This window comes from Myotis davidii, unplaced genomic scaffold, assembly GCF_000327345.1.
Source record: "Myotis davidii unplaced genomic scaffold, ASM32734v1 scaffold560, whole genome shotgun sequence".
In the NCBI taxonomy this organism is placed as follows: Eukaryota; Metazoa; Chordata; class Mammalia; order Chiroptera; family Vespertilionidae; genus Myotis; species Myotis davidii.
In genome coordinates this window covers 3287398-3307056 of record NW_006294418.1, presented here as the reverse complement: position 1 = coordinate 3307056, position 19659 = coordinate 3287398, and the positions used below count along the sequence as shown (strand labels likewise).

The following is a 19659-nucleotide window of genomic DNA, read 5'->3' as shown; positions in this document are numbered from 1 at the left end:
AAAATCTGAGTGGTTATAAGAGAAGGCAGTCTTTTAAAATTGCAAGACTGTGTTTCTATTAGTTGAATATCCAATCAGTCCTTTTCTTTCTTTCCTTTATTTTTTTTTAACATGTGTAACACATATGGATGATTATGCAATAACATTTTCCTGCTTTCTTAATACAGACACTTAGGAAATTAAGTGTGAAACTGGGAGTTCTCTTTAATTTTATTCACTTTAATTAAATATTTTCTCTTATTTCAAGAGCCGTACCTAATTATTAAAGGCACACATTAATCTTGGCATTTTACTTGAACTTTAAAACTTTTGGTTTGCACTAGGTTTTCCCATGTTCCTATTCAAAACTATAAGTACAGAGTAGTATTTTAGTTTCTAAAACACTCGGTCAAAGTACAACTCCAGATTTCTTATCTATAATAATAAAATGTAATATGCTAATTAGTCTGGATGTCCTTAAGGAACCTACCTTCTGGATGAAGCCGGGCCGGGCCGTGAGTGAAGCCCCGGTCCTGGGTGTCAGAGGGAGGCTGGTGCCGGCAGCTGGGGGAAGGAAGGCCTACTCTTGCACGATTTTCGTGCATTGGGCATCTGGTATATGAATAAAGACCTTGATCTGTTTGTAATTATTTAATAATTCAAGTACATTTTAAAATTAATTGAGTATTTTATTTTATGCTTTTTACAAAGTTACAAAACCAAATTATAGTGTTTGTAAGTAGCTATAGCTCCATTAGTTTAACCCTTGCTGATTAGCTTTTTAATAAATTTCTTGATAGCAATAGTAGTTAGAATAATTTGAGAACTATTTGCAAGCTTCTGGAGGGGAATAAGCCTTCAGTAATTGGCTTATTTCAAACAATTTGGCCTCCTTCCCTAAAGTTAAGAAAAATTTATAGTTTCTTTTAATTGCAAGTTGAGACATTCAATGAAGATAACATGAAGAATGAAATGAAGCACAAAGAGAAAAACAGAATCACTCATAATTCCACCATCAAAGATTACATGTACCTGTGCACTCTCACCTTTATTCATTTCATCATGTTTTTATATATAATTATCTCATTCATTCATGCAATATGAAACATTTCCCATGCCAATCAATGTTCTTCACTATGATTTTTGATCATAGTCTTTTAATCACAAGGGACGCTTTTTTGTTGGATATTTTGATTTTCAGTTATGGGCAAATATTTCAATAAAGATTCTTGACAATTTTCAGGGTTAATTACTAGAAGTAGTGTTGTTGCATCAAAGGACATGCACAGATTTCAAGGTTTAGTAGAGGAGAGAGCAGCCTTCAGGCTGTGTTTTCAGAATTTGAAAAGGGCCCTTTTAATTCGCAAACTATGCTCATCGACTCAGCAGATGGCTGAAATTTTATCACCTGTTGCTCCTGGGAGAGGTAGCTCGTTGCGCCGAGCAGGCACCTACTCTGAACAATGTGAAGGGATTTATTTTAAATGTAGTTCTTGCAAGTAAAGTTTCAGAACCACATGGGGCAAGGGACCCGAGGAAGCATTGAGCCAGTGGAATGATAAGGGGAAGCAGCGTATTCCTTTACAATACTACTAAGATCAATTGAACAGCTATTATATAAAATTCTGGATATTATGTACCTAGTTTTGGGAGTTTAAGTTATTATCTTTTTCTACAAAGATTCAGGCTGTTTGTTAACTGTGAATGCTAATTAACCCAGTCGAGAGACTTATGGTCCCAAACATGGTACATATATTCTGGATACTGATGCAAGAGGGAATTAATTAACTCCTGAACAACCGTACTCTGTTTGAACACCGTTTGCCAAGTATGAAATTACTTCCTTAAGAGATGATGAGGATGCAAAGTGTGATTTTGGGTAGTTTGTAATGAATATCCTTTACTGGAGGGTCTCTGCTTCATTAGACAAAATATTTACATCATTGGAATGTCTCCTTGAAAAACAGGTTGATAGAGAGATAATAGTGACAGACAAGGCCACTAAATAGATAAAAGTCATGGTGCTTGCTCCAATCAGGAAACTTTGAGCTACCGCTCCTTATCTGTTATCCAGGGGAAACGTGTGTGTCAGATGATAGGGGCAAGCCCGTGCTTCCTCTGCAGAAACTGGAGCATAACAGCCCTTGCAGAAACTATATGCTGTTGTCGTTGGATGCCTTTTCTTTACTCAACAGTCTTCATCTCAAATGTCTACAGGATTTTAAAATCCCAGTCTATTATTATCAGACTGACTCTTTTCCTTATAATAGTGGGTAGCTAATAATACGCCCCTTGTGATATTTAAAAATAGTGATACAGCTCTCATTACCACATCTGTTTTACTTAGCACCCGTCTAAACTGGGCTTCTAGGCTTTTTACATTTTGTCACTTAAAATTTCTAGATTCTATCTAGTTTTTCTACTGTCAGCTTCTTAAACCATAAGTAAATGCCTTAAGACCATTGACAGATCAGCATTCTTGAAAAAGGTACTGCAATTAAGAAAAGAGCTGCTGCAATAAATAAGTAGAAGAAAGTATACTTTAATCCTGTTTCTAGTAAATTACTATGTTCATGTGGAACTTTGGAGATGAGAGAAGTCTCACTAAATATTTTAATTGATATACATCTTTAAAACATGGTTTATATGGATTTGGGTCTTAAACAACAGATTCTGATACTGCCTTTATCTCCCACTCCCTAATACTATTTAAAAGCTCTGTAACTGCAGGGCGACTTTCATTTATATAAAATGAATTATTAAAAACACTACCGGCATCTAACCTTGGTACGAGGGATATCTATTTCTAGACCTTTAGTCCTGTATGGAAATTTCTTTCTTCTCCCAAGTGTTTACTGATATCCTTTTGCTTCCTGAACTGCTAGGATTTTGCATTTCTTTTAAGTGGATTTCCCCTTACTGATAAATAGATTGAGTTGTGAGATTGCGTCCTTTTCATTCTTCACTGGAAGTGAATAAATCCAGAACTTTATACTTGGTGACATTTATTTCAACTCATCAAGGGAATGCCACCCATGTTTGCTTGGGTTGCTATACTTCAAATAGGACGTTGAGAATGTTTGTGTGTTAGAGTAACCCTGCTATTTCTGTTTCAAAATTAACAGAAAATGTGGTATGTGCCTCCCACTTGGAGAGGGAAACTTCTCCAAAATTTTTTATTCAGTTAATACTGATTCAGTTCTTAAAAGATGTTAGTAGACTCACTAGTGCCAGTATATTTAAAAAATTAATCATTTTATTTTCAACGTATTTGGTGTGTATATTTATAATTACCTTGCACAAACCAAGTCTGAGTTGAATTTTGACATAGAAACCAATGCAGGGTAGCAAGAAAATGCTCCTGTCCAATAAAAAAAATGCCTGTCTAATGATTGAACCAGTTGAATTCTTTCAGGTCATAGACTTGACTGTCCTTGTGTGAAATATTGTTATAGAGACCAGCAGTCAGAGAAGACAGCTGCCCATGGCACAAAACACGGATTCTACACCCCACAGCAACGCTGTCAGTGGAACTGTTTTCCTTAGGATGAGTTGTGGCATATTAGATACAATAAGATGCCACCTGTTACCTTTAGATGGTGATAACATGAATAAGTAGTAATTAATGGTAGTAAGAGGTGATTGTTTGTGGTTGATAATAATGTAGATCTTGGATGAATTAGGAAGAAATTGTCAATGCCGTTGCTAACGGGTTTTATGGTTTATTGTCTCACCTCACATTTGTAGAATACTTTCTGTTTGCTAAGTGTTGGGGATGTAGTGGTAAGCAAGCAGACCTGGTCCCCCTCTTCCTGGAACTGAATACCCAGTGGAGGATGCAGATGTTGCGTAATCACTCATATAAACCTAGCTTACAAGTGGTAAATACAAAGAAGTACTACAGATTATTACATCAAGTGGATTTGGGCTTTATTTGATGGTGACTATAGTAAATTACGTACGTAATGTAGCTCTATAGTTGACCTTATGTTCCAGAGCAAACCTTCTTGTCATGTGAACCTTGGATATTGGCTTTCTTCCATCCCAGAACTCAAGGCCTATTATCCTGTCAAAAAGAGGTCAGTTTAGAACTGGGGAGGCATGAAGGATAAGGATTGTGAGGTCAGGAGAGGGATGATTATGCTGGATTCTGGAAGGAATTACAAGAGATTAGGACAAAAGTTTGAGTTTTTCCACCCTACCTACATAGTATTCAGTTTTGTGTGACTTATATCACTGATGTCCTGGATTTACAAACTATTGGGAAGTATTATTAAATATTAAAGGCCCATTGCACAAAATCTGTGCATGGGTAGGGTCCCTAGAAGCTGCTGGCTGCTGGCCAGGATTTCCCTTCCCCTGGCCGCCTGCCGCCATTGCCACCGGCCAGGGTGGGGCTGGCCGGGGGGAGGGGCCTCAGGAGGCTGGCCAGCTGGCCCAGCCCTGGGTCAAACTCACTGGTCAACCTCCCAGTCGAAGGGACAATTTGCATAGTAGGCTTTTATTATATAGGATAATATGTCATACATGTATTTATGACCTTATAGTGACATTCATATTCCACATGCTTATAAATATACTAGAGTCCCGGTGCATGAAATTTGTGCACAAAGGAGGGGTTCCCTCAGCCCAGTCTACACCCTCTCCAATTGGGGACCTATAGCACCGCTTCCTAGGCAGCCATTGGCTCCCCACAGCACCCAGATTTGGTTCTGATTGGTTGGTTTCTATGCCAGTCAGCATCAGAAGCCCTGCCTCCTAGACAGCCATTGGTTCATCATAGCGCCCACATTTGGTTCTGATTGGTCGGTTCCTATGCCAATCAACATCAAAAGCTCCACCTCCTAAGCAGCCATTGGTTCTTCACAGCACCCACATTTGGTTCTGATTGGTTACTTCCTATGCCAGTCAGCATCTCTGGGACTATCTGCAGGCCTGATCAGAGAGGCAGGGCTGAATAGCAGCCCCTGCCAAGGCTGGAGAGAAAGAAAGGCCTGGCTGCTGGTGAAGCTCACAAAGAAAGAGGGAGAGAAAGAGAGAGGCAAGTACTGATCAACAGCTGCCACTGAGGCTTCGGATCAGACCCTGCCTCTCTCTCTGGGTCTTAGCCCCCTGGGCAGTCAGTGCTGGGTTGCCTGGCTGCAGCAGGGCAGTCAGCACTGGGGCTGACTGAAGGACTTCCGGGTTGATCAGCCTTCAGTCATGATCAGTCGTTACAACCCTGGGCTTTTATATATTAGGATGCTGCAATAGATATCATTTATGTATTCATAATTCTTAAACATTGATATTTAATCCCAAAACTTCAAAGACTAGAAAATGGAGGCCTCTTTTTACTTCTGACCTGCAGTGAAGAGTAATGGGAAGACATAGGAATAATGAGTCAGAAGACTCTTGATCTCACTCCACTTTTTCCTCTATTACAGAATAGTGGGTGGACAGCAGTGGCAGCAGCGTTTCCCCCACCGGTGATACTATGACACACTCGGATCTCTCCTTGGGATCCGTATCCCAATGTGTCGGGCCACCCTGTTTTCTCCCACTGAGCTGATTTGCAGCCCCTTTCAGGAAGGTGGGCGCCTTGGAGAAATGCCATCTCAAGAAAGCAAATACATTTTTCATCTTGTCAAACTTTTATAAAATGGATAATTGTTGGCAGAAAGTATTTAAAACTGTCTTTGTCTTCCCCATTAAATAACAGCCTAATTACTAAATGTGGAATGGGAACTCCAGATTGATGGTGAGGGAATTGGCTTCTCATCCTACTTCCACTTCTAGTATTAAACTACAGGGAGAGTAGATCAAACAGATTAAAAAACTGCATATGATTTTCAGAATTCAAGGATCTCAGATATTCTCGGCCATCAAACTGGCTTTGCTCATAGTGTTTCTCTTAATTGCTTAACCATTGTTGCTTCTGTTATGTTAGTAGGTTAAGATAAACACACATCTACATAAAACATTATTTCCAATAAATTCTGATTTCTGTGAACAATAAGAAAAAAGAATCATTATTTGAAAGAGAATATAATAAAATGTGTTCAGATATGCTGTTGGCTTGATTTAGTTCCGTCTTTAGGAACAATGGGAAATCATTAGGAGCAAGTGTGGTGCTGGCTGACACCTGATTGCTCCGGACCTGCGCTAAGTAAAAGCAATGCCACTTTAAACGCAGAATCAACTTCCCATTTCCCTCTGATGTTCCATTTAGCTCTACAAAAACAGATCATGGGGTAGCCCCCGGAAGATATTGTCATGGTCCTCATCCTCCAGATTTTCACAGTACCTTGGGGAAGCAAGACATGGAAATAGAGTGAAGCAAGTCTAATACTACTGTACAAAGTAGAAAGGAAGTCATGCTAAGAGAACTTCAGGGAAAGGCTTCATAGAATTGATGATTCATGAGCAGAAATGTTAAGAAAAGTTCATTAAGTGAACATGAAGAGAAGGCTGATTGAAAAGAGATAAAGATGTGAAGTCACAGAAGTGTAACATAGCCTGGTTGGGCATGGCTCAGTGGTTGAGCATCAACCTATGAACCAGGAGGTCACAGTTCGATTCCTGGTCAGGGCACATGCCCCAGTTGGGGGCTCGATCCCCAGTGTGGGGCGTGTAGGAGATAGCCAATCAATGATTCTCTCTCATTGTTGATGTTTCTCTCTCTCTCTCCCTTCCTCTCTGAAATCAATAGAAATAGATTTTTTAAAAAAGCTACATGAGTGTGAGTACTTGGTGTTGCTATGATGCCAAGTCTGTAGAAGTGAGGGAGAGAAATTAAAGTGGGAGGGGGATGAGAGGGTCTAATGTAGAGAAAGGAAGGAAAGGGCCGGAAAAGGAAGGTTGTAACTGCACTGTGTAGGGCCTTGGGTTTTATCTTTAGGTGGTGGAGAGACATTGAAGATGTTTGAGCATGTCACTTTATGATCAGATTTGCATTTTGGAAGATTATTTGTGGCTGGCTTCTGGAGAATGGTGTGACAGGAACCAGATTGTGTGGTAGCACGGAAATATAGTTAAAAGGGTAATCTAATTAGGGTAGGTCAATTGAGTGATGAGATGATTTTCTGGTGTATAACGTTCTATCGATGCATACCTCTACTGCCATGTTTTAAAATGTCAGCCGATTGAGAACATTTTTAGTATTCAGTAGAACTAATTCATTGTTACTTTTATAGTTTGAAGTTCTTCATGAAAATAATAGCAATGAAAACTTGAAAGAAGATTAGCATTTTATTTGTCCCTGAAATTAAACCAGCAAACTTCTCACAAAAATTTTCATAGTTATAATTTTGCTATATAACCTGGAATGTAACTTTATAAAAATGTAAGGTAATAAATTGTAATATATACACATGTAGTTATTTGTGAAAATTATGCATATTTGAAAACAAGTGAATGATGTCATAGTTCAGGCATATCAAATTATTTGTTGATTTTACATTTGTTGCTGACAGTCATAACCAAGACTTTGGAGTAATTCAAATCATGGAAGAAGTGACTGATATTTTTAAGCAGAAAGTTAAATTCCAAATTGAGAAAGAATGAAAATATTTGTTAGGAAAATTTAAATAGCCATATATGTATATCAGACTGTAAATTTGAAAAGAGCATGTGTTAAAATATCATTGCAAATCATATAGTTGGAAAAGTATATTTTAAAATGCTTTTATATGATCTCACAAAGAATATGGCTTATAAGTCTTCTTACCAAACCTTGCATAAATCCTCAGTTCTTTTAGTTACCTCAACAGTAAACAAAATTCAGTTGAAGAAATTAGACATCCATAGCATGTGTGTGTGGGGGGGGAGGGGGAGGTGGATAAATTATTAGAGGTCTACACCTTTTTCTTTATTAACTCAAGATTTTTTTTAATATTGCTATTTAAGTACATATAGTATACAATATATGATGAATGTTAGGTTGTATGTCCTATAATCAGTTAATGGAATAATGATTAGTTTCCATGATGCATTTTCTTCAATTCAAACCAGTGTTCAGGAACCTGACTCATTCCTTACTATTAGCTAAACTTTCTCTATTTATGCAGCTAGAATATTGTCAGTGCCTATAGTTTTAGGATTGCAAGGTTATTACTCTGCATTTCATGCCAGATTATATTTCAGTTTTCAGAGGTCAAATTGAGATTTTAGGGGTAAGCATGAATTTGCTGTGCCTGACTTTTAAAAGTTAAAACCCCCCCAAACCATTTCATAGACACCCCTTCCCCACATTGATAATGAATGTTGCGTAATACTTTGAGGAAACTATTTTTTAGCAAAATGAATTTTTACTACACATTCACCCTTCATAGGTTCTGTTAGGGGAATCAATGATGACATGTTTCAAAGCAGAAATCTTTTCATGCTTATTTTTTTTTACTATTTAATGAGATTTCAGGTATATTTTAACAACAGGGGTTTCCCTGATGAATCATTAAAGTAAGTGAGTGGGCTGGAAGGTAACACTGACTTTTCTCAGTACTGCCCTATTTTATCCTGCTGGGTTAGTAGTTCCTTTTTAAATAGAAGCTGCAAGTGTTGGAGTTGGTGGGTGGAGGTGCAGAAGGAAAGGGGTCAGTCAGAAAATACCAGGTAAACCTCTGATGACCTATTGGGAAATCCTATTCAGCTTTACTTTCCCCAACTTACAGCAGTAGGTGTGTAAGCTCCCTGGTGTTTGCCCTGCCCAGCTTACTTTTCCTAATATTGCTTATAGGCGAATAGAAAATAGTTTCAGTAATTGGTGCAAGTGTAGGGTATCAAGCCATATGCACATTAACCTGTGGAATCAATTTCTCATGTGTGTGGGATTAAAACCGTTAGAACCATCGTCACTGAAACTATACCTTCCTACAACTAACAGCAGTAAGGTGTCTGTGGAATATATTCATACAGCGATTCCTCTGATTTAAAATTTTTACTTGGTATTTGGTTGGAAATTTATTTAAATATTATAGGTAACCCAATTGACATCATGGAGGTGGGCTAATTGTAGGTTTCTAATGTGAGTTAGGATTACATTTAGAAAGTCCACATGATGTATTTCTACTTAGCACATCTGTTTCAATACATCAGTGACATATTGCCATTTTCCTTTATCTGTAGTGTAAAAAAAAAAAACCTCAACTACCACAGCAGTTGTAAGTGCTAGAGTAGGTAGACAAAAATGTAGTTCACCTTGAAAATGTTCATGGCTCAGGGAATAAAGAAATTGGGTCAAGCTGGAAATAAACGCAGGTACATTGACGAAAAGTTTTAATAACAATTTAAAAATATTCACAGCATTGGTTTCAGGCTACTTTTGTTCTCAGCGACCTAATCAATGCATTATTAGTGTTTAACTGAAATGACTGGTGGCACATTTTCATTTTGGTCAAAATGTTTCTCTGGAATACTCTTTTGATTTCTCACTTAGCACCCCCTTTTAATTATTAATACAAACTTTTTGGAAAAGTAGATAATTAGATCACTTTGACCTCTGGTGATCTTAAATAGAATTTGAAGTTGTTTAAAATTTCTGTGTCATAACTATCATATTTACTCATTTTATAGCATGTAACCAGATATCATTAAATCATAGTATAAATAATGAATTAAACTTGCATAAAATTTAATGGTATAGTAGAACCTCACTTATTGGTATCACTGGGGAATAAAATATGCTGAAAAAATGAATTTTTTTAACTGAAGTTTACTTGTTTAAGCAGAGAAACTTAAAAGTTGATAAAAAATTTTTAAAATTTTATTTTATTGAGAGTATTACAGATGTCCCCCATTTTTCCCCCTTTGCCCCCTTCTACTGGGCTCTCACCCCCCCCCCAAAAAAAGTTGATAAAATTTATCCAAAACATTGTATATGCTCTTGTAGGGAGAGCAGCATATAAATGGCAAAAATGTATTGGCTGTTTACTCTTTTCTTAATGTCATAGAATATCGTCATTGTAGTGTCATGAGGAAAGGACTTGGGCTTTCTGATTGGTATTTTTTTCTCCAATGTAAGAAGTGTTTTGTGTGTGTGTGTGCGCGCGCGCGCGTACGCGCGCTATTTCTTTCTTTTAAAATGCCACACCCTACTTCTGGTAGACTTATGCAGTTTAAATGTTTCAAGGGTTTAATATCTGTGATTGTACTTGTGCAAACGCGTTAATAGATGCATTCATCCAGGCACCCATGTAAGATCTTTGTCTGCATGTCCGTTCACCCACCATCTTTTGGCAAACGCATGGTCACTGCCACGAAGGACCTCTGCTTGTTTCAGAGTAAGAACCTTCAGTGTTGGGGCCCTACTCCTGCCGCTCCCCAGGACTCACTCTCTGGTACCCTTTCTTAATGTGCAGAACTGGCTGTGTTCACCTGGCTTGCTTGTGAGCATCTGTGGTGTCGGGATGACCAATGCGGTTTTCTGGGAGTATTGCTAAAATGGGCAAATAACACACTCTCTTTATCTTTCAACAAATTCTAGCATAATGGCAAAAATCCTTTTTAACAAAGTGTTTTTTTAACCTCATGTTTATGTGTCTCAAGCAATGTTTTCTAAAACAAAACTAAGCACAGCTTAAGCATTTGAACTGTTCTTTAATGTGCTGTAATGACATTTGGTTTAAATCTTATATTTAAAACTCAGCTTCCTTCTTTTGCGTGTACCTAATGGGTATCATCTTTCTTCCAGGTTGTGCTTTAAGAAGACCACAGAGAAGAACACATTTTCTTCTTGCCACAAAAGTTGCAATAGAAGTAAGTGGGGGAGCTGCCAGGATATGTCTGTCTCCACAAAACAAGCAGAACAAATTTCCATGAATCAAAGCCACTAAGTATAGTTTTCAGAGATGGTAGGACATAGTTACTCTCCCTAGAAAAATACCCCAAATGCAGGCACACCCATTGGCCACTAGCAAAATGCTCAAGTAAACGCCAGTTCAAACCTGTGCATTTCACTGTTCTTACTGAGCTATTAAAGGGGTGGAAAACTTCTATAGCTATAATCTTTTCTCCCCCCTTTTCTATTTTTCAACCTCCCACATGCTCGGTGTTCAGTTCTGCGTACTGATTCTCTTGAATCTACAGCAGCACCTACACATACTGCCTCCACAGTTTGCAGATAACTCATGATTCAGGCCCATAAGAAACATCTGTAACTATATGGCATAATACGTGCTCTAGATTAATCATGGAAAAGGGTAGAGTAATGAAGAATCAGAAAGCTCTCCCCGCTCCCCGTCCTCCACCCGCTAATATTAAAGTTGCTTTGTTTGAGGTTTATATGAGTGAAATATTCTTTAGAGTGTTTTTTTTCCATCCTGTCACTTGAGGAAATATCTCAGGTCATTTTTACAAGCATCTCTTAGAGACCTGTTAGAACAGACAGTGCATATACACCTTAGCACGATTAGGCCAGAGGAAATAAGGCAAGATGGTAGAGATCTGTGATGTGATCTAGTAAGCCAATTAATGTTAAGCTGCTTTTATTCTCTCTTTCTTGAAACCTTTGATATCATTTTCAAAACTGCCTTTTATTGTTCTCTCTAGTTACTTTCTAGAAGCTTCTCTCATTTGAAGGATTAATGGCTACCATTTTGTTAAACTTGGAGTGTGATTAGAGTTGAAGTCTCTCTCCAGCTGGCCTGAAAAAAATTGAGCCTCTGCATAGCTCAGCCTCTGAGCTTCCTTCTTAGCCACAAAACCAGTGGCGCCTTTAAAATCGTATTTGCAGTGCAAGCTGCTCTTGAGGAATGGGTAACACCCGCTGTTTACCGGCTGCATGTGTGTCTCTATCTTTCTAACCCGTCCTTGGTGGATAGGAGGTCGTGATTAAAAATTACTGATTTTAAAATGCTGGATGATATGAAGATATTCTTTCTCCTTAAGTAAGGTGATTTATAGTCATAATGGGAGGAGCAAAATACCTTATTACTGATCATAAGCTACTGTGCCACAATTTTATCTTCATGCCTCTGTGGTTAGGTCTGGTGTCCCCACTTTAGGGAAGGAGCGACTGAGGCCCACAAAGTAAGGTAACTTGTCCAAGATCATTCAGCTAGGAAGTGATGGAGCCGAGCTCCAAATTTGTATCTCCCTGAACTCGCGGTTTATGGGAACACAGTTTCTCATTTTGCAGATAATTATAATATGTTTGTATACTTGTCCTCCAAACTGCTCTTTGGGGGATTGAGAGATCAAGAAATAAGCTTTTATTCACTTCTGGCACTTCTTTGAGAACCATTTGAGACTTTTTGCTTTGGAATGCAATTTAAGAGGCATGGCTTTGTCTGAGCAAGGTGAAGTACAGTTTTACTAGTGAAGATCACCCCTGCGTTGTTGAGACTAATTTCATGGAACAAAATTATTAGGAAAAGGAATATGCCATTTTATAAGTGGTGTTTTCTTTAGTCATAAAGGGAAATTCAAACCTATGGAATATTTTTTATTTTATTTTTTAAAAATGTTTTTATTTACTTTTTAGAAAGAGGAAGGGAGAGGGATATAGAAAGAGAAACATCAATTGGCTGACTCCTGCATGCCCCCTAGTGGGGAGTGAGCCCCCAACCTGGGCACATGCCTTGACTGGGAATCAAACCGTGACCTTCTGGTTCATAGGTGGATGGTCAACCACTGAGCACACTGTCCAGGCTGGTGTATTTTTTAAAGCAATATTTTTCTTCCTTACTTCCAATAGGAAATGGCATATACATTGAAATGTATATAAAAGTTTTTATATTCTTACATATATTTTTATTTCACTAGCACATTAACAAAACTGATACTATTCAAATAAAAATTTCTTGCTAACCAGTTCTCTGTGATGAAAAATTTACCATGTTTTTAATGATAACATTATCCCTCAGATTTGTTAAGGAAAGGTTGTAGAAACCTTGTTGATTCACTGGCATATAGCTTTACTGCAATTCGTTGGTCTTTCTTTGGGAGTGGGCTATATACAATTGTGAGGAAGTGGTCAACGTATGTCTACTGTCTTTAGAAATTGTATCCAAGATTTATAACACTAGAGAATTGAGATTTGAATATGAATGTGCTCTCTTATAAATATGGGTTCATTGAGGGTAGTGATAGCTGGTGAATTTAAAAATGGATTAACATGAGAATTACAGAATCAGAGACCATCTGAACTGGAAGGGCCTTACCCATGAAGGGCTCTTGGAGAAGAAGACAGTCCAAGACTCAATACAACTCTAGGCCAAGCCAGTCTAGAGTTTATTGAGTCCGATCAAAGCCGTTTCAACTAGGAAGTAGTGACCACAGCAGGTGTGGGGCTTATACTGCCTAAGATAGGAGGGAAACAGTCCTTCTGGAAGTAATCTTAGGGCATGAAGAAAACAAACCAGAAAAAGAAAACATCCTTCATGTCCTCTTACTAACATGAATGATGCAATCATATTGATTGCAAAAATACCAACCTTAAGTGTTATATGCTTTGTTAAATAGTGGGACACACGTATTTCTTATAAAATAATGCATCTATAAATTATTTGTACTTACTGGGTATAATATCTTAAGTTATTTGTATTTAAAAAATCTTTCTACACATACACATATATTTGAAAGATGCATTTTTTTGCTTATTATCTAGAATCTGAGACGGGTTGAAGGGCCAATGAGTATTCTCCTCATTGAAGCATTCTATGGAGGGTCCCATAAACAGCTGGTGGACCTGCTCCAAGAAGAATTGGAAGACTGTGTCCTTTACACTCTTCCTGCAAAGAAGTGGCATTGGAGAGCGCGGACATCGGCTTTGTACTTCTCTCAGCATATCCCCGTCAGTGAGCATTACAGGTAATCAGCCTGCAGGCTGCATCTCCAGCCTTTTTCTAATGTCCCTTTCTAATGTAAGGATGGTGCTTCTCTATCGGAGTCCGTGAAGTGTCCTCCCGCTGGAACTGGTTAGTATGACACCAGTACAGACAGCAGAGAGCAGGGGAGCACTTTGCACTCTCAGGGCCCCTCCTCCATGGGAAAGTGCCCACATTTAGAACCTACACGCCTCTTCTCCTTTGTCTTGCGATTGTCCCTCATGCACGCATGTGGATCTGGATGACACTTTTTGGCCGAGAGAGTTGGTCTGGAGCTCTGTTTTATTTTTTTGACTCTACAACCTCCAATGCCTGTTTCAGTGAATATGCTGTTTTAGTTGAGTTTATTGTGTCTGCTCTATGCTAGGAACTAAGGTTTCAAAGATGGATGTGACCAAAGTCCGTGCCCTTACCGGCCTGAAGGACTATTGAGATAGAGATAGGCATGTGCATGAAGTGAAAGTATGGGAAATGGAGAAGTTGGTTTTAACTGTGACAAACTGGAGGTGGCTTTTTATAGTTGGGAGCCTTTGTTTAATCTTGAAGGATGAGGGGATCTGGGGACACAGACCTCACTAATGGATTCTGATTTGTGGGAACTATGGGCATCTATTAGAAGTTCTTATGGGTAGATAAAAATGCCGTGGTACATTTACACAATGGAATGCTACTCAGCCATAAAAAGGAAGAAACTTTACCCTTTGCCACAGCATGGATGGACCTGGAGAACAATGTGCTAAGTGAAATGAGCCAGTCAGAGAAAGACAAGTGCCATATGATTTCACTCATATGTGGAATCTAATGGACAAACTGATCTCCCAAGCAAAGTAGAGACAGACTCATAGAAAGCAGGCAGACAGCTCTGGTGGTGGTGGTGGTGGTGGTGGTGAGGTGCTGGGGAGTACATGGATTGAGCAAAACAGAAACAGAGAGAACTGAGACATGGACAAACAGTGTGGTGATTGTAGTGGGGGAAAGGGAGGTAGAGGTGGAAGACGGTATAGAGGGGATAAATGGTGATGGAAAAGATAAATATATTAAAAAAAAAGAAAGTCTTATGGGACACATTGAAAAGACGGATGAGAAATACTGATCATAATCCTAGGAGGAATAAGTAGAATGGAATCCCCTTGGACATTTCTACCTCTTTATTCTGTTTGTATGCACGGCTGAGTATCTCTGGGTTTTTAAGTTAGTGAAGATTATCCTGCTGTGGGTTACATATCTGATATGTTCTTGCCACCCTGGGCAGGACGGTGTGGGTTTAGCAGGAGCGGAAGTGCCAGGCTGATAACGAATGGCGTTAGCAGACAGGTTTTTAGAGAAAGGGCACGATGCCGGCTGCAGTGCCCACCTTGGTCTCTGTAGCCATATCCCTGCTGTGCGTGAGGTGGAGCAGTCACAGGGAGACAGGAGCCTGAAATTTAAATGTAGGTTGCTGTGCTTAGTCGTGATTTGAGGAGTTCAGAGAACAACGCTTTTGGTGAATAAAAACCGTGCATCATCTCTGAGAATTCAGGCTGCAGATGGAATAGTTGTGAGCACTCTAGTCACATTGCTTGCGATTCTAAAGGTAAAACATGGTTTTTACCTTTGAGAATTTTGTATTTTTCTAATCTAAACTGTATTTTTCCTTACTTAATTTAATGTTTTGTATTCTCATATGACTACTAGTAAGTGAATATTGTTGATTCACTAGTAGTCTGAGACATATCAATGAATGGATCCATATAAAAGTTTTAAAGGCAATGATAAGACTATTGCTGTATTAAAATCTGACTGTTTATAGTTGCTTTCCCATCTCATTTAATTGTTTTTGCTGCACTGGTTGTGTTTGTAGTACTTGAGGTCAAGTAATCTGGCTGACTTTATGGTGGCACGTTTTCATTTAACATTACCATTTGATATAATAAATTTCTACAGTGACTTGAACATTGAAATGAAGCAATGCTGTATTTGCTATCAGATTTCATTTTGATTATGCAGTTTTTCAGAATGAGAGGATTGTATTACAAATACATGTATGTAGATGGCAGGCAAACCAACACTTCTCTGCCCACTCCTTCTTAGGCCTGAAGCATTTGAGGATAAACCTCACACTGCTGTTTGAAGCAGGCTTACGTGGGAAGTAGATTTCTAAGAGATCGTGATGTCGCCAGAACTTCCAGGTCCCCATCATAGTATCTGTGATCTTTCAGGGTCAGCCATATAAGCCATGCAGTTAACTCTGTTCATCTAATCAGACTTCACTAAGAGATAGAGCTCACCAGTTTAACTTACCGTTATATTTGACCAATGATAACATGTAACTCTTTACCAAATAGCTCTTTCAAATACTTTTGGACAGATAGCAGCAGCTTGAAAACTTACAGTAAGTTAAAAAATATGTTCATTCAATCCTACATTGAGGAGCTAATCTTTTTTTAAAAAAAATATTTTTATTGATTTTAGAGAGGAAGGGAGAGGGAGAGAGAGATAGAAACATCAGTGATGAGAGAGAATCATTGACTGGCTACCTCCTGCACTCCCCCCACTGGGGACTGAGCTTGCAACCCGGGCATGTGCCCTTGGCCAGAATCAAACCCAGGACCCTTCAGTCCACAGGCTGACGCTCTATCTACTGAGCCAAACCAGCCAGGGCTAGAGTAATCTTTTATTACCCCAGGTCGATCTGATCTCTGCAGAGACTTTTAAAGGTATAAAAGGTTTTTGTTTTCCAGTTACTTTTTCTTTGTACATTTGGGAAATGAAACCATCAAAATTCATAAAGAAAAAAGTGAATAAGCACTAATCTTGCCTACTGTGCGAAATCACTGTGAACCAGTAGGAACGTGTCTGATGAGAAAGGGCTTGAGTGCAGGCACACATGTTATTTTCTAACTTCTGTACATGTAGTCACTGTTAGAAGCTTGTTATGTGGAAAATATGTTATTACTAAAAGGATAAATGCTTCAGCTTAATTCATCAGTTTGGGTCTACTTCATCTTGACAGCTGAAAGGATGTGTCTTGCTCCACATTTGGTGCTGTATAATATTATTATAGATTACAAAAGCTCCGGACGTTATTTTTCTCAGAAGTAGTGGGTAATTATTCTAACTTCTAGTCTAGGTTATATGAAAGCCTTGCCCTCTGGAAACTGCAAAATGCAGAAGGATGTTTTTGGGGATGTGCCTTAATTTTGTATTCTGAAATGTATGTCATTTGTTCTAGGGTCAACCTTTCTATTTTATTAAAATTAACTAGAGGCCTGGTGCACAAAATTCATGCATGGGTAGGGTCCCTGGACCTGGCCGGCAATCAGGGCCGATCGGGCTTTCCGGCTGCTGGCCAGAGCCTTACTTTGTTTCGTGCTGCCCCCTGGTGGTCAGCACACATCATAGCGAGCAGTTGAACTCCTAGTCGGTCGAACTCCCGAGGGGACAATTTGCATATCAGTCTTTTATTCTATAGGACTAGAGGCCTGTTGCATGAAAAGTTTCGTGCAATAGGCCTTCCCTTCCCCTGGCTGCCGGCACCGGTTTTCCTCCGGCACCCGGGACCCATGCCTTCGCTCCAGCCGGAGCCGCCTTCAAGCCTTCGCTGCTCTGGCTGGAACCGCCTTCAATCTTCGCTCTGCCGCTTCACGCCTACGTATGCAAATTAACTGCCATCTTTGTTGGCGGTTAGTTTGCATATCACTCTGATTAGCCAATGGTGGGCGTAGTGAAGGTATGGTCAATTTGCATCTTTATCTATTATATTATATAGGATAGGATACCTAGACTAGGCATCAAAGGCATTGTATTCATTTTTCTTTTCACGGTGCCTTTACTGAACTGACAGAATCACTGTTACTTAAAATTTCTTCACTCTCTGATGCCTACAGTTATGTACCCGATTCCAGGAAGGAAGCATGACTGACCTATGTTGGTCATGATGACCCTGTTCTCTGCCAAGTTTCCCAGCTCTCCTTGCTGCTAGGGCTAGTCAGTCACTAGGTTTTGGCAAATTCGATTTAAGTGTATGGCTTTTGGGTGTCCTTCCAACAAAGCCACCTCTCCTTTCCCGCATTGGAGTGTGGCAGTGATGCAACCATGAGGTGACAAGATGAAGACAGGACGCCGGGGCTGCAGAGCAGCTGTAAAGGCTGGGAAGCACCCGGATGAGACTTCCATCCTGAGCAGGACAGCTCTGGTCACCTGAAAACCCTGCGTTCTCAAACATCTAGACGTGCTTTTGAAATGCAACAGATTTCCTTTTAAGTCCAGGGCTGAGCTAAGTCAGAGGGGACCTGAAGGGGGATCTGGAAATTAGATTGTAAATGGGCTTTGAAGCTGTGGTTGCCTCATTTTCATAAAAGGAACTGGTTAACTAAGTTATGGTACATTCTTGAAATGGAATATTGTGCAGCTTTCAGCGTACCCTCATGGGAACTTCTCCAAGATATACTACGGGACAAAAGTAAGGTGCCAACGAGTGTTATTCGGTGCTACCTTTGGTACAAAGAAAGAAGGTTATAAGAATGAACCAATGGAAGGGTACCCTGGACATGAATAAAACTAGTTGCCTGAGGATCAGTGTGGCAGAAACTGGTGGGCTCCCACCCTTTTCCCTCCCCTCCCCTCCCCTTCCCCTGTGCCCTTGCCAGCCTCCCACTGCCAGCATCGGCGTCAGGCTGTGAGCAGCCCACCACAAATGATTCTGCCCCTCAGATGAAATCATTCTGAAGTGTGTGCAGGAGAGAACTCATTAACAAAGATTCCTAAAAAAGCCTAGAAGTCAGGAAATGCAAAAACATAATTCTAAATAACTCATGGGTCACAGAAGAAATCATAATGGATACTAAAAAATAGAACTGAATCATAATGAACATATTGTGTATCACAGAGTGGGTTGCATCTAAAGTGACAGTCACAGCCATATCATCGTTAATAACTCTTTTTTTTTTTATTGTGATGGGCAGGGCCCCTCTGATTTGAATCTAGAAGTAGTGCTGGGATGGAAACTAAGGGTAAAAATTAGTGAAATTGAAACAACCTATATAATCGAGATGAACAAACTCAAAGTAGTTATTTTGAAATAATAAAATAGGTGAACCACAGGCACAATTGATTTTTTTAAACGCACAATTAATTTTTAGAGTGAATAAACTGTAGCTACAGATATGACATAGATCAATAAAAAGGAGGAAATGCTCTTAATAGCTCTATGTTGATACATTTGAAAACTTATACAAAATGGATAATTTCTTAGAAAAACACAACTTACAAAATCTCACTCAAAATGAAATAGAAAAACCAAATAGAACTGGGGCCATGAAAAATGTGACTGCATGAGCTGAAAATGTCCCACTGAAAGCCAGAGGCTGGTCCACACCAGTGATGAGTGATATCTCTCTCATCATTGATGTCTCTATCTCTCTCTTTTTCTCCCTTCCTCTCTGAAATCAATAAAAGAAAAGTAGTATACTTTAAAAATTCTATCTTCTATTGGATAAGGTCCAAACCAAATCCAGGTTGCCCTTTTAAGATTCTTCAGTCCACAGGCCAACGCTCTATCCACTGAGCCAAACCGGTTCCTTTTAAGATTCTTGACTTTGGGCACCCTCTTCAAGATAATCTGGGGGATCAGAGAACTTATTGTGTATCTTTTCAAATTGAAGCCATTTAATTAGAAGAGAATATGGAACTGAAGGATGTATATATGAAAGAGAATTGCGTATTGGCACTCTTTTTTTTCGCCAGAATTCAAAATCTTTTTAATAAGAAGAAAAGAAGATTAACAATGGCAGCAGAGTAAGTGAATGCTGCATGGACACCCTCAGAGGACCAAACTAGAATTACAACTAAAATACAGAAAAACTTCCTGAATAATAAACAGAAGACTCGCTAGGGA

General features: G+C 39.2%; 1 protein-coding gene across 3 annotated transcripts in view; it reads left to right on the top strand.

Annotated features, from left to right (window-relative positions):
• The window catches only part of GTDC1 (glycosyltransferase like domain containing 1), a 315221-nt gene that overhangs the window by 33818 nt on the left and 261744 nt on the right, over positions 1-19659 (top strand). For all 3 annotated transcript variants that reach the window (XM_015567145.1, XM_015567144.1, XM_015567143.1), the window contains 2 exons: positions 10649-10713; positions 13565-13767. In XM_015567145.1, the coding sequence (XP_015422631.1) occupies positions 13589-13767 (179 nt within the window). In that variant the 5' untranslated portion in view covers positions 10649-10713; positions 13565-13588. The remainder of the gene's footprint in view (positions 1-10648; positions 10714-13564; positions 13768-19659) is intronic.